This window comes from Phasianus colchicus, chromosome 26 (assembly GCF_987193195.1).
Source record: "Phasianus colchicus chromosome 26, bPhaCol1.hap1.1, whole genome shotgun sequence".
NCBI classification, from domain to species: Eukaryota; Metazoa; Chordata; class Aves; order Galliformes; family Phasianidae; genus Phasianus; species Phasianus colchicus.
In genome coordinates this window covers 787,790-803,724 of record NC_143461.1, presented here as the reverse complement: position 1 = coordinate 803,724, position 15,935 = coordinate 787,790, and the positions used below count along the sequence as shown (strand labels likewise).

Sequence of the window (15,935 nt, the reverse complement as noted above, 5' to 3'; positions counted from 1 at the left end):
TCCAGCTTTTATGGCTTGTTTTGGTACCAGCAGAAGAAAGGCCAAGCCCCCCAGCTGGTCACATATCACACAGCAGCAGGCTCCAAGCACAACGGCCGTTTCACCACGGGGCTGAACACCACTGGGAAAAACAGCCTCCCGCAGCTGGCAGAAGTCCAGCTGTCTGACAGCGCCTTGTACCTCTGTGCTGTGCAGGACACCCTGGTGCAGGGAGCTTCCTCGGCCGTGCAACAGCCCCAGTGAGGGAGGGGCTGTGTCTGTTGGAGGCGGAGCTCTGGGGAAGGGGCCCTCAGCTCTCCCCCGGCAGCGCTGCTTCCCCTGTGCGCACAGAGATCTGCAGGTCAGCATCCTCTTCCAGATGGGAAGCACTCGCACCTGGAGCAAGCCCGACTGACGCCGGCGCAGGGCGCAGCCCCGGGGCGGAGCTGGCGGCGGCGGCGGGGAGGAGGCGCCCCGGGCGGAGCAGAGCCGGGGCTGGCGGGGGCAGCGCGGCGCGGCGCGGCCCGGGCGGCGGAGCGGCGGGATGCGGCAGTGCCGGGCCGCGGGGCTGGCGGGGCTGGCCGCGGTGTTCCTGGGTGCGCGGGGCTGCCGCCGGCGGGGCCGGACTGCGGGGGCAGCGGGGGCCTGGACCGCGCTCATCTCTGTCCGTACGGCTTCTTTCTGACCTTTCTCCTTTCTATTGGAGTAAGGGGATTTTCTGACTTTTTCTTGTTTTCCTCTCCGTAGTGGCTGTGAGCAGAGCCCAGGTGCAGCAAGAGCCGTCGGCAGTGACCAGCGAGGGCACCGCAATCAGCATCACCTGCTCACACCCTAACATTCAGTCTTACGCTGAGATACACTGGTACCGCCAGCTCCCGGGCCGAGGACCCGCGTTCATCGGGTTCATTCACGAAGGCTCCAAGGAGGTGCCGGACCCGGCGGGGCAGCTCTTGGTGTCGGCAGACCGCCGCTCCAGTGCCCTGCGGCTCGCCCGGCCCCAGCTCAGGGACGCGGCGGTGTATTACTGTTCTGTAGACCCACAGGAAGCGAAGCCGGGGCTGCGGCCGGGCACGAACCGCGGCGGGCGGCACAGTTCGGCCCGCAGGGGGCGCTGCCGTTGCTGGAGGACCCAGCCCAGAGTTCAATGATATGCTCGCGGTTGCTTTCCAAGAGCATGAGTTATTTTAACAGTGTTTCGTCTTGCCCTAAACACAGCACCTTTGGTACAGAGATGATATCCTGACAATACAGCAAGTATCCGCACTTGATGCTCATTCTAGTGACCCCTTTTGATAACTCATTTCTTGCCACAGTGCTAATTTATCCGCACAGGATCCTTAAAGAGAAGAGCTGGTGGCCGCCTGTTCTCACTGCCTTTGAGAAGGCATTAAAGATATTTAGCTTGTGGTTAGCTAAGCCAGGGGGTTTCTGCAGCCCATGTTGAATCAGAAGGCTATGTGCGCATATACTTGACAGCTGAGCAGAAGGTTGTGGTTAGAAGTCCTTTCTGCCTGAGCTGGAACGTGTCTCTCTGTCCCTTTGAGGTGCTTTCTACAGTAGGAGCTGTGCATGGAGATGTTTCCCTTCTAGAACTTGGTCCATGCCCCGGAAATGGGGAAAGTTGGAGAGAAAGTTGGCACCTGGTTGTAGGTTCCTTTGTGTGTGACTGGTCTTACCTCCACCCAGACAGTCTCCAGGGAAACAGAGGAGAAGGGCAGTAGAAGCAATCCCTTCTCCGTTGGCAGCACAGGTAGGTGCAGGTATCTGAGTCTTGCTGAGTTTTGGATGGCAGGGGTAGCTCACTGAGGACACTTACTCTTTGCTGGGACTGGCTGTGAGCATCAGGAAGGGCAAAGTGGGGGAAGTACATAGTGGTAACTTTTGGGACTTTTTACCTTATCACTGACTAAGTGACCTTCACAACCAGCAAATTCAGCTGTGGCCTGACCACACAAGGCAGTTGTACTTGAAGATCTCCGTAGGTCCCTTGCAATCTTTCCATTCCATGTAAGAAGCTCCCAGTGCTGAAAAGTCTGTGCCTGACCATAGGTAACCCTCACCACAGGACAGATTGATTTTTCTCTTGAGAGGTTTAACCACCAGTTCCTCTTCATTCTTGAGATCCTTACTGTGGGAGAGGTGTGGCCCTTAGGAGCAGCAGCAGAGGGCTTTGCTCCACCCCCACTGTTGAAGTCTAAAGGCTGCTTATAGCTGGCAGAGAGAGAAGCTGCCAGCTTCAGCTCTCGTATTCCAAGCACTGCATGGTACCCAGTGAAGGCAAGAGTGTGACATGGTCCTGCTTTTTCTGACAGCCTTGATGGGACTGACAGACTTTGGTGAGATGTGATATTCTGAGGGGGAAGACTGGGGTAAGATAGCACCCTGTCATTTCTGGAGAGGGGGGAAATACAAATGCTATCTTCCTGGTAGAATTGGAAATATTTTCTGTAGGTATAGCAGGGCCTGCAGATGGGTACAGCAAATAATCTGGCAGATGTCAGGAGCAACGACAGTATGGAGATGAATAGGTCTCTGGCCTTTTCTTTTGCAGTTACCTAGCATATTACATGCACTGTTCATAGGTATGTATGGTGAAAGAAGGATTGCTGCTAGGGAACAGGCCAGAACAGTAGATAGAAGCTTGTGTCCTCCTGATGTACTGGAGAAAATGCTATTAGTCTGTGTGGAGATAGGTATAATCCTTGATAGAGCAGAAAATAAGGCTGAGTCCATGCAAGAACTTAGATGAGGCTCAAGGACAAAGCACAGACAGAATACGTAGGATGAAGTATGGAGTAAATTTCACAGTAAGAAATCACAAAGTGAGGAGGACATAGCTCACCTCTTCTGCCAAAAGAAATAAAGGGTTAATACAGCTCAGAAATTGACAGAATAGATGGATTCAGAGCCTAGAGTGATAAGACAGGTAAGCTGACAGCCTTGGGTATGAGTAGCGAAAGAAAAGTGCATGCGTACTTAGCTCAGGATTTTACAGCCTGTGAAAAGTGAAATGTAGAGTGGGACAGTGAGCAGGTTGGTACAATGATAGATACATGAGAGAGAGAATGGATATATAGTCAAGCTGTGCTGAAATGTCTTTCTGGCTTTACAGGTCGTGCACAGAAGGACTTTGTGCTGCAGTATCCACAAAAAATAGCTGTTCAGACAGGGCACGAGACAAGTCTGCACTGCAATTTTTCCACCAGCAGCTCAGTTTTCTACATCAACTGGTACCAGCAGCATCTGACCCAGGCCCCTCAGCTACTGCTGTGGGTGAATGCATTCAGGCCTCGTATGAGTTCTGGGAGGTTCTCCTCTGTGCTTTCTATGGAAAACTCCCATGTGCTTCTCCATGTGCGGGATGTCAAGTTTCAGCACAGAGCTGTCTACTTCTGTGCACTGAGCACACACTGGTGCCTGCAGCATGCAGCTGTGTACAGGAAGGTGTGGGTGCTCTGAAAAGCAGTTGCCTCTCACCACCATTCACATGTAGCTCTGAGCCCAGCATGCCCAGCAAGGATACATGGGGCTTATGGTGAGGCTGACTCTGCCTACCCAACCTGTGCAACAGGGACAAGTGTCACTAAGAACATACTGTTTTGTTTTTTACAGATGTGTCCAAGTTCATGGGAAATGAGTAAAGAAGTCCAGCAAAGCTCTCCTGGGTTTAAGGAGAGAGACTAAGCATCAGAAATGCTATTTAGGGTTGCTACGTGAGGTGAAGCTACTTGGGGCATGGGAGTGAGTATTAACAAGTCATATCGACCTGCTTGTCCTTCTGTTGTGCTTTGCACTGTCTCCACTAACTATTCCTGTCAGGGAAGGGAGCTTTTTCTGGGAGACATGCCTACTCTTCTCAGAATCACAGAACATCCTGAGTTGGAAGGAAACCATTAGGATTATCAAGTCCAACCCTTGGCTGCACAGACGACCTCCCATAATTCAAACCATATATCTGAGAGTATTGTCCAAATTGTCCAAAGCTTGGGGCTATGATGAAAAACCTTTACTCTTGTGGCTTTAACTGCAAGGCAAAACACCATGAGGAGGAAAACTTTCATTTCTGCCCAACAGCTTTCAGCTAAGCCCTCAGGATGTGAGAAAGCTCCATTGTCCTGAGACTGAGAAAGACTTTCTGTTTGCTGCAGGGATGTGTTTATACTTGCACTCTGCTCTGGAGAATCACCAGTGCATGGCTGGGGAGGTGTTCCTGTGTCCCTGAATCTGTACTGGTTTCTCTGCCCAACAGAAAACTGATAGTTGTCCCAAATCTGAGGACTCCTATTTTCTGTCTGGAAATGCCTGACAGCCTCCATGCCATGGATTATCCATGAAGAGAAAGACTTGGTCTTAAATTAGTCCTACTCCTGGGTCTCGTTTGGTGAGTATTGTATTGATGATACTCCAAAGTATATATTATAGCCTTGCATGTTATTAAGTAATCATAAGTATATACTTTATTAGTGAGAATTTGCAGTTACTTGCGAATAATCAAAGACCTCTATGACCTTGTCATTCTGGGCAAGGACCAGCATGAACACATTACCTTACTCATCAACTACATTGGGTTACACCCCAACATATAGTCAAACAAGTACATCTACTGCTACCATCTACTCCTGGGCCAAGGGTCCGTATTCACTGTGAGCAATTTTTGAGAGTCCCAAGATGCACTGGACCTGTCAGGGCAGCTGTTGGTGGCAAACAGTGTTCCAGTGCCCTCTGGTTCATCTGGGTCTGGCACAGGGATGTGGTGGAGTACCACTACATCCTGGGAGTCCAAAGGACAAGGCCAGACTCCTTTCAGGCCAGAAGAACATTCTGACCCAGGCACTGCTTGTCCCATCTGCTTTGCAGAAGCCCTGGTTCCCAGCACTAGGGCATGCCTCTCTGCACATTGCTGTGCACCAGCATCAAACACTCGTTACTGTGTCATCTTTCCTTTACACTGCAGCCCCTAGTCAGCCTCGTCACTTTGTAGTATGGGCAACAGGGTGGGGGAAAATGCAGAAATCAGGGAGAACAGTGAGCAGAGGATGGTGGACAATCATGTTGATATGGGCAGTTGTGGGATCCTTGTCAGCCTTTTACAGGTGCTGCACCAAAACAACTCCTTCCCATCACCACTCTCCAGGTTTCCACATCAGTCAGGCAGCCTGTCACAAAATCCTTGAAACAAAATCCCTTTTTCTTCTGGTAGGGTACTATCAGATCTGCAGAGAGCTGCTTTGTCCACAGGATATTCACTGCCTGGATGGATTTTAACTGCAAAATCTGCATCACCATAAACAGCACCAGAGAACAAACTCTGCAAAGTCTACATTGGCAGTGCTTTCATCCCTGAAATAATTCTCTTCTTGACATAAGAACAGTTCCAACATCTTCTCCCACCCCAACACTTCTCTGCATTTCTGTAGTTCAGACTATGGACTACTGCTTGCAGATAAGCCAACAACACTCATATCTTCCCCCATGTCCCACTTCAAGCTGGGGCAGTGCCCTTGGCCAGGCACTTTGGAAGGAGGGAGGACATTGGTGTCTATGTCTGTCCTGGACCAGGGGTGTTGGAGTGGTTGGGAAATGTTACCCCTTCCCCTCTGTGTGCTCAGCTCCTCATAGCTCCTCGAGTTCTCTGTCTGCAAGGGTGTGAACACAACTGAGTTGTTGAGGCTGGTGGCGGCCAGCGAGCACCTGGGGTACTCTATGCTCCTTTCCTGTCAGAGATATAGCTTCACCTTGATAAATCATCACTTTTGGTAGTACCACCAGGCACTCAGTGGCAGTCTTGAGAGCATCTCTTATATCAGCTATGATTCTTCAACCATTCAATACTTGCTGGAAGTAAAAGACAGAGCCATGGCTTCCAAGGACAATTCTCTGTCCGTGGCATCTCTGCTTTTGTGTGCCCTGCACCCTGAGGACTCAGCTTGCTATTTTTGCCTCGTTCGCACCACCATGGGAAATCCAACTGGATTTCAACAAAAATCTGATTCCATGCCTTTTGTAAATGTGCCACCGGAAGTAGCAGTTCTCAGTCTTACCCTACAATGCCTCTAGGAGTCGTCGTGGTTTAACCGTGACAGGCAGCTATCACTATGGAGTTCCTTGCTCACTCCTCCTAAAATGGATGGGGAACACAATAAAAAAAAATCAAAAGGAATAGAATTCTTGGGTTGAAATAAAAAGAGTGGATGCTGTCAAAGCAAAATAAACTAAAATAATTGACTAGTCATCAACAGGTAGATATTCCACCATTTCTAGGAAAGCAAGGCTTCGTTATGCTATACAAATGCCATAGCTCTGAATGTTCCCCTTCTTCCATCTTCCCTCCCCCCCCCCAGATTTTATTATTGAACATGGCATTATATGCTGTGGAATGTTCCTTTGGTCATTTGGAGTTACCTGTCCTGTCTGTGCCCCAAAGAACTTCCCGTGGGCCACAAATCTACTCACTGGCAGAGCAGTGCAAGAAACAGAAGGCCTTGACCCTGTGTTAGTGCTGCTCAGCAACAACAAAGCATCAGAGTGTTATCAAGTCTTTTTGTTACTAATCCAAAAGATAGCAACATGCAAGATACTCTGAAAAAAATTAACTGTATCCCAGCCATAACCTGTACAGGAGGCAGGGGCACAAAGAGTGAAGGCTTCGTAGACAACAGCAGTATCAGAAGAATGGCAAGGTCAGCCTGAGTGCAGCAGAAAGGGGTGCACAGGATTTCTGCTTAAGGGATGTCCATGTGTTGGGCTTATGTGGCAAGGTTTTAGTAAAGAGTGTAACTGTAGAGAGGGCCCCTATGAGGAGAGTCCAGAAGTTGTCCCCTGTTAGGGAAGAGCCAGTTCCAGTCAGCTGAGAAAGGAACCTGCTGGTGACCAAAACTGAGCCAATAAGCAATGCAATCTGTGAGTTCACAAACAATGCCATAGAATCATAGTTTCAGATGCGAGGGACACTCATCCCCAGGTGTAGGACTCTACACTTGCCCTTGTTGAACATTCCTCTCCACACAACTCTCCAGCATCTCCAAGTCTCGCTGGATGGAAGCACAATATTCTGGTGTGTCAGCCATACCTCTCAGCATTGTATCATCAGAAAACTTGCTGAGGATGGACTCTATCCCTTCTTCTAGGTCACTGATGAAGATGTTAAACAAGTCTGGATCAAGAAGTGATGCACAAAGCAAATGCTTACTGCCTGCTGACAGTGCCCAAGCAGCAGCTCTGGGCAACTCCTCTCAGTTCAACATGACATAATATGGTAGGGAATATCACTTTAACTGGTTCAGGTCAACCGTCCCAATTCTGTCCCCTCCCAGCTTCCTGTGCACCCTCAGCCTTTTTTTCTGGCAGAACAGTCTGAGAAGCCAAAAAGTCCTTGCCTTAATGTGAGCACTGCTCAGAAACATCTAAAACACCTGTGTGTCATCTAAAACACCTGTGTCATCAACATGATTCTCATCTTAAATCCAAAACACAGCACTATGTCAACCAGTAGGATGAAAGTTAACTCTATGCTAAGTGAAACCAGGACATTTGCTCACAAGGAGCTCCTTTCACAATATCCACCCAGCAGAAAACTCCTTCCTTTACATCCCTTGTGATATCTACAGCCACGGGAACAAGCATAGCTACTGAGACAGCCAGCTGATGCACTATTTTTGGACTTCAGCAAAGCTTTCAATGTTGTTTCTAACATTATCCTTCTGGACAAAATGTCCAGCATAAAACTAGGTGAAAAACATAATGTAATGGGTGAATAACTGTCTGATTGACTTGCTGGCACAAAGTGTTATAATTAATAGATTTACATCAGGCTGGTGACCAGTAACCAGTGGGGTTCTCCAGGGTGCCATTTTAGAACCAGCTCTCTTTAATGCTATTATAAGAGATCTGGATGCAGGACTTGACTGCATGCTAAGTTTGTAGATAATACTAAAATGAGAGAAGCTGTTGACTCTCTTGAAGGTACAGAGGCATTGCAGAGAGATCTTGGCAAATTAGATTACCAGCTGCATGAAGTTTAACAGAAGCAAGTGCAGGATTCTGCATCTGGGACAGAGCAACCTTGGATATACATACAGAATGAGGGATGAGAGGCTGGTAAGCAGCTCCTCAGAAAAGATTCTGGGAGCTCTGGTTGATGGAAATTGAATCTGAGTCAACAGTGCACCATAGCAGGATGCACTGTATCCTGCAGCGCATCAGGCACCGCATTGCTAACTGGTCAAGAGAAAGTGATTGTTCCACTCTGCTCTGTGCTGTGTGGCCTCACCTCAAGTACTGTGTGCAGTTTTGCATGTCACACTATAAGAAGAACATCAAACTATTAAAGAGCATCCAAAGGAGGGCAAAATATGATAAAGGGTCTAGAGGGAAAGGGGGATGAAGATAAGCTGAAGTCACGTTTTTTTCAACCCAGAGAAGAGACCTGGGGGGAATCTCAATGCAGTCTACAGCTCTCTCATGAGGGAGAGTGGAGGGACAGGTGCTGATCTCTTTGGTGACAGTAATAAGACCCAGTGGAGGCTCAAATTGGATATTAGGGACACCTTGCTCTCCAAGAGGGGGAATGGGCACTGGAACAGACTACGCAGGGAAGCAGTCACAGCACCAAGAAGCACTTGGGCTTTGCCTTCACCTGTACAGTTTGTAGTATGGTTTTGAGTAGCTCTACATGGAGCCGGGCATTGTATTTGATGATCCTTTCGAGTTCCTTCCAACTCAGGGCATTCTATTATTCACTGCCTTCCAATGAGCCCATTTCTCCAGCCTGTGCAAGTCCCTCTGGACAGTAGAAGAACTCTCTGTTGTATCTGCCACTCCTCACAGTTTTGTGTCTTCTGCAAACTCACTGAGGGCAGCTTCTGCCCTGGAATCCAGATCATCATTGTCAAACAAAACTGGACTGAGTATCGACTGGTGGGTACACCACCAGCTACTGCCTTCTAACTACATTTCTTTGCCACTGATGACTACCACCTGAGCCTATCAATTCATATATTTTCTAATCCACTTCACTGTCTGCCTATCCAACCCATACTTCAACAGTTCATGTAGGTGCTGAAGGAGACACTGATTCAAGCCTCGTTCCCTGGATTTTGTGATTCCTCTCTGTCACATCACCCCACAATTTTTCCTCACCAACCCTATCTGTTACTCCCTTACTCGGCTCCCAGATGCTCTCCTCCTCCCCTGTAGGCAAAAATATATTTGCCCCACTGTGTGAGATAAGTATCCTCTTTACAAAGATGACTAATGAGGAAACATAGCTCCACATTCTCCTCATCATTTCCTGCCAACAGCAGTTCCACAGACAGGGTGCGTACTCCTTCACAGCCCTACCCCTCATGATCATCAGGGACTGTGACAAAAGGAAGAGCTTCTGACAGCGTTTGCAGCTGCAGAATACCAGAGATCGGGAGGAAGCCGTTCTCCTCTTGGCACCGCAGGCAGCGAGCAGCAGAGTAACTTCTCCTTCCGTGCAAGGAGAGGCTGCAGGCCAAGAGCCCATGTGTGGGGGCAGCTGTGCTTATCTGTCCTGATCCAGGTGCTTTCATTCTACTTTCACAACACAGTCACACCAGAAATCAACTTGGACTTTCCTGACCTCCACGTCCCAGAAACACCATTCCTTCTACTGGAACAGAATTACAGTTAACTTCCCCTCGTTAGATGGTACTTGCAATCTGGACTGGCCTGCATTAAAGATTGGAACTTTAGAGAGCCTACAAACAGGAGGGGAATCAACTCTTTGAAAGGGTTGATAACTGCAGGACAAGGGGAAACGTTTTAAGTTGAGGGAGGGAAGATTTAGATTGGATGTCAGGGGGAAGTTCTTTACTATGAGAGTGCTGAGGTGCTGGAACAGCTGCACAGAGAGGTTGTGGATGCCCTGTCCCAGGAGGTGTTCAAGGCCAGGTTGGATGGGCCCTGGGCAACGTGGTCTAGTATTTAATGTGGAGGTTGGTGGCCCTGCATGTGGCATGGGGGTTGGAGATTCATGATCCTTGAAGTCCCTTCAAACGCTGGCCATTCTGTGATTCTGTGATTCTGTTTTGATGAGGAACAAGCAAGGCCAGATGCATGTAACCCAGTTGTGGTGCCCAACCATGTCTAAGAAAAGACAGGGATGTGACTGAAGTCAAGTGAGGAGAGGAGGGGTTGAGATGGTACAACCAAGCCAGGTGAGGTCTCTCAGGGTCAATCCAGCAGCCTAGCTGGAGACAACTAGTGTAGGAGGGATATGAAAGAAGAAAGCTGTGCAGTGATGATCAGCACAGCAAGTCTATGTATAGCAGAATGAACGAGCCTGGGGCAAAAGATTTCGAGAGGGTTTTTGCATGGTGCCTCGTGGTGCTGTGTCAGGGGAGGGGAGGGAGACCACGGAGGGATGTCGGTGCGGGGCTCAGGGAAGCACGTGCAAGCAGAGGCTGCGGACCGAGAGCCGTGCGTGGGGCAGGCGTGCTGTGTCCGGCCTCGGCCCGGGCCCGTCGCGCACGGAGGGCTGCGCGGGGATGAGCCCAGGGCCCGGAGCCTCCGAGTGCCGGGGCGCCGCGCTCCGCCTCTGCCCCCCGCGCTGCCCCGCGCCCCGCCCCGCGCCCGCCCCGTCCTCCGCCGAAGGGGCCGCGGTGGCACGGGGCCGGGCCGGGCGGGGAGGAGAGGAGAGGAGAGGCGAGGAGCGGTGGGCGCTGCCCCGCCTGGGCCCGCCGAGGGGCGGCCCGAGCGCGGCCCCGCTCTGCTGCCGTCCGCCTGCCGGGCAGACGGCGGCGGCGCGGCGGGGCGCGATGGCGGCCGGGCTGGGGCCGTGGCTGCTGGCCTTGGCCTTGGGGCCGGCAGGTGAGAGGCGGGCACGGAGGGCGGCGAGGCCGGGGCTGGGCGCGGCTCCTGCTGCTGCCCCGCGGGCGCGCTGAGGCCTGCAGCTCGCCTTCGGTGCCGGGGAGCGGCTGTGGTGCGTGGCAGAGGGAGGCTGTGTGGGGACGCGGATGCTGCGGGAGCGGCCCTGGCTGATGAGCCCCGAGCAGGAGGGCGGCTGGGGCAGTGCCCCTGGCCTGGGGCTGGGGCTGTGGCTGTGGCAGGGGAGAGGAGGTTCACAGCTCGGAGTTTATGGTCTACGGCTGTTAGAATGTCTGGGGAACGTCCTCTTTCCGTGGATGTGCAATGCTTGGTTCCTGTTGCTGTCCTTCTGCAGGAGTGTGTGCACAGTGGAGACTGGAAGCATCTGGCGGAGGTGTGCGAGCACCTGGGGAGTCCGTGCATCTGTCCTGCCGGGGCTCCGGCTTCAGCTTTGGAAGTTATCATGTACTGTGGTACCGTCAGGCACTTGGTGGCCATTTTGAATGGCTGTCGTTAATCAGCACCAGCTCGTATACTAGATTCAACTCTGATGTGCAGGGTCGATCCTCAGTCTCTCGAGACAATTCCCGCTCTGTGTCCTATCTGTCTCTCCGTGCCCTGCGCCCACACGACTCAGCGCACTACTTCTGTGCTGTTCACACGGGAACAGGAAATCCTGCAGAGCTATAACAAAAATCTTCTTCCTGAGCACAGCCACAGCTGCAGGAGCCATAGTGCTGGCAGGAGCTGGAGCAGCTCTTGACTGTTCCTGGACAGTGAGGGAACATCACCATAGATTATCCTGTCTTTTCTGCAAAGTCTCCTATCACTTCATCACTTTTTTCATTCTCCTGATTCACAAAAGTGGTGTTGTGATGTGAGGATTGTATTTAAATTTCTGGTCACCAAATCAGCTTGGCCACTTTTCCCACCTTCGTACCTGCAGCATGTCTGCACCCATTCTTGCATTCCTACTTTCCTTGGCTCCTGAAAATCATTTGGGCAGTTCTAGCAACAGCATCACCTGCTTCCGTGGGAAGACAATTCCCGCTCTGTGTCCTATCTGTCTCTCCGTGCCCTGCGCCCACACGACTCAGTGCACTACTTCTGTGCTCTTCACATGGGAACAGGAAATCCTGCAGAGCTGTAACAAAAATCCCTTTCCTGAGCACAGCCACAGCTGCAGGAGCTGCAGGTCTGGCAGCTCTTGACTGCTCCTGGAGCGTGAGGGAACATCAGCATAGATGACCCTGTCTTTTCTGCAAGATTTCCTCTCACTTTGTCACGCTCTTCATTCTCCTGAGTCACGAAAGTGGTGTTGCAACATGAGGATTATATTTATTTTTCTGTTCACAAAATCAGCTTGGCCACTTTGCCCACCTTCGTACCTGCAGCTTGTCTGCACCCATTCTTGCATTCCTTCTTTCCTTAGATACTGATAATCACTTGGGCAATTCTAGCTACAGCATTACCTGCTTCCATCAGCCACCATGGGCTCTTTCCACATGTCTCTGTGAGCAAAGCTGTGGGTGAATAGATCTGATGTAGTTTCAGAGACATTTCAAGGTGATGGAATCCAAGGAACACAGTCTGTAGCATTGCAGCAAGCAGGGCAATCTGAGATCCTGCAAATTGCATAAGTTATTCTGAAAACGATGTCTCCTATTTGATTCCAAAGAAGCTACAACAGTTTCAATGTGCACAATAACATAATTTGATAAAGCAGAGTCACAGCTGCAGGACATTATCTTTCAACAAAGTCAACACTGTTAGCTATGCATTTTTACCAGTGATGAAGAAGATGCTCAATTTCATGCTCATAAATACCTGCACCAGTGCAGGTGAACCACAGTTTCACAGCTGTTATACTGGCATTGTTCCCAGAAAATGTAGCGCACGGAGTAAATCTCTCATCAACCCAAATAGATGGGAGTGTGAAGGTGCGATACACAGACTGTATCGTGGTTGTGGAAGGACTGTTCAGCCAAAATTGGCAGTGTGCACCGTGTTTTTCTAATTGGTGTGGTGTGTGATGTTATCATGTCGCATGCCTTCTTCTCTGGCCTGACTGTGCAGGTTTGAGCCTCCTGTGTTGTCAGTGTGGAGAATGAGCTGACGGATTGTCTAGGTTCTATTAAATGCTGAAGGATCTCCCCTTTCCTATCCCGAAAGACAGTGCACATCACTTTAACTGCTGAGAGCTGTGTCTTGAATTTTTTCTTCTGAAGGAAATTCTCATGTTGCCACTCCATGCACTCTAGCTCTTTTGACTCTGTCTTGCAGTGGTGTCACCACATCTCATCATTGGTAATGATGTGCTGCAGGAAACTGTCATCTTGAGCCTTGTGTGGGTTCAGTTGCTCCTGACAGGCGTACACTGTTCTTTCTGTTCCTGTGTGAGTCTTAGTAGATTCTTCCTGGTGCAAAGTTTGATATATTCCAATGTTAACATCATCATTTAGAGTGCATGAAATCCAGTAGTCAGCTCTGCAGTCAGGTTCCTGTTCATAATCCGCTGATTCATACGGTTAAGCTGATCCAGACAGTTTTCATTTCATGTGTGACAGATGTGCACAGATGTGCACATGGTCTTCTGGAAGGTGGCTTGTCTTTCCTGTCAGTGTTCTCACTGCGGAAACACAAAACCCACTGCTGAAACACAGAACCCACTGCCTGACAGTGCTCACATTCACCTTTTGGTCTCAATAAATGTTCAGCAGGTGTCAGTGAATGTCAAGGGTGCAATTCTTTCCACGTGGAGCTATTCATCTTCACACCTTTGCTTCATACGCACTTCCATGTCAGACTCCATTCTGTCAGACTGCCATTCTGTTACCATATGTTTCATGGCAACAAAATGTAATGGAATACTGATGGGAATTCAACGTGCACTGCCATAATGCCAACATCCACCTCTGTCTGCATGTGCCTGCATAGTGAAATAGGTGGCATTGCTTGTGGAGCAGCCCTTGTACTTATAACTACAATGCTTCCTGTACTTACGAGGCCCGGTACCAGCAGTATCCTAGTAGGCCCCTGCAGTATCGGCTCCCAAGCTCACTGGAACAGCTCTGCAGCTGTTGGCCAAAAAGTGACTGATATGCAATCCAGTATTCTTGATGTTTCTTTCTGGCAGCCTTGAATCAGATGGTGTCGTGCAACAGCAGGTGCAGAAAACAGGCCTTTCCCAAGTATGTAATAATATGCAGTGGAAGAAAGCGTAGCTCAAGGGCTGAGAAAATTTTGATGCAAAAGGAGAGGCGAGGAGCGGTGGGCGCTGCCCCGCCTGGGCCCGCCGAGGGGCGGCCCGAGCGCGGCCCCGCTCTGCTGCCGTCCGCCTGCCGGGCAGACGGCGGCGGCGCGGCGGGGCGCGATGGCGGCCGGGCTGGGGCCGTGGCTGCTGGCCTTGGCCTTGGGGCCGGCAGGTGAGAGGCGGGCACGGAGGGCGGCGAGGCCGGGGCTGGGCGCGGCTCCTGCTGCTGCCCCGCGGGCGCGCTGAGGCCTGCAGCTCGCCTTCGGTGCCGGGGAGCGGCTGTGGTGCGTGGCAGAGGGAGGCTGTGTGGGGACGCGGATGCTGCGGGAGCGGCCCTGGCTGATGAGCCCCGAGCAGGAGGGCGGCTGGGGCAGTGCCCCTGGCCTGGGGCTGGGGCTGTGGCTGTGGCAGGGGAGAGGAGGTTCACAGCTCGGAGTTTATGGCAGTTGTTGTCAGGGTGGCTAGGGAACGTCCTCCTTCCATGGATGTGCAATGCCTGGTTCCTGTTGCTGTCCTTTTGCAGGAGTGTGTGCACAGTTCAGACTGGAAGCATCTGGCGGAGGTGTGCGAGCACCTGGGGAGTCCATGCAGCTCTCCTGCCAGGGATCCGGCTTCAGCTTCAGAAGTTTTACTGTTCGGTGGTACCGTCAGACACTTGCTGGCCATCTTGAGTGGCTGTCGTTTATCGATGCCACCTCATATATTATAAGATCCAGCCCTGAATTAGAGGGTCGAGCCTCAGTTTCTCGAGACAATTCCCGCTCTGTGTCCTATCTGTCTCTCCGTGCCCTGCACCCACATGACTCAGCGCACTACTTCTGTGCTGTTCACACGGGAACAGGAAATCCTGCAGAGCTGTAACAAAAAACCTCTTCTTGGGCTAAGGCACGGCTGCAGGAGCTGCAGGTCTGGCAGGAGCTGGAGCAACTCTGAGCTGCTCCTGGACCTGGAGGGGACGTCAGTGCTTACCACTGATAGCCCGTTCTGGAAGAGGTCTTTTGTTTCACCAAGCAGAGACTTTTGCCATTTTGTTTCACCATCTCCTAGCAGGGGCCTTTTGCCATTGCCCACAACCCCCCAGTTCCTCACCATTGTTACCGAGTAAACAGGACAGGAGATGAGGATAGCAGGAACACTGTCTGCCTGCCTGTTCCTCTCTATTAACTGTTTGCCACGCAGTAGGGGCAGATGTGCTTCATGTGGAGCCTCAGCTGGCTGCCTAAATCTCAGGGCTGATAGGGATTGGCACCACCAATCAGTCTCTCTCTCATGCTCTGTAATGCTGCTCAGCCTCTCCACTTCCTCCTTCAGGTCAACTACAGGGCTGAGTATATTATTTAGCATGTTGCATCTCACAAGTTCTGTCTCCATCACCTTGCATTGCAAAGGCCAGGCCTTGGCACTCCCTGCAGCCACAGACCTGTGCACTAGCATGTTGTAGTGGGGTCTCTGTCAGAATTTGCACTTTTTTTTTTTCTTGGCAGAAGCCCTCCATTTTTGTGTGGATGGGACCTCAGACTCAGCCACCACATTTATCCTAGCAATAGCCTTCCGCCAGGGTGCAGCCATGGGCAAAGCAGCAGAGTCACTAGCACTATGTAAGGTAGCCTTAATGGGGACAAGACAGGGGAACCTGGAGAATTTCAGGGAGAGCACAGGGGATCTAAATTCAGCTGTAACGAGGAGAATAGGATAAAAGGCTTATAGGGTGAATTCTGCACGTTGCCATGTCATGGAATGAGAGGGAGGCCAAGTAGGGATGTCAGGGCGGGGCTCGGGAGGCAAGCAGAAGGAGAGACTGCGGACCGAGAGCCGTGCGTGGGGCAGGCGTGCTGTGTCCGGCCTCGGCCCGGGCCCGTCGTGCACGGAGGGC

General features: G+C 51.1%; 2 gene segments (V, D, J or C); both read left to right on the top strand.

Annotated features, from left to right (window-relative positions):
- The first annotated feature begins 501 nt into the window (after positions 1-501).
- Positions 502-3,150, top strand: LOC116238935 (T cell receptor alpha variable 4-like). The segment is given in 2 exon segments: positions 502-575; positions 727-3,150. Coding segments are annotated over 2 exon segments (453 nt in total).
- Positions 3,151-10,658: 7,508 nt separating this feature from the next.
- On the top strand, positions 10,659-14,579 carry LOC149914857 (Ig heavy chain V region 914-like). The segment is given in 2 exon segments: positions 10,659-10,812; positions 11,165-14,579. Coding segments are annotated over 2 exon segments (387 nt in total).
- Positions 14,580-15,935: the final 1,356 nt, after the last annotated feature.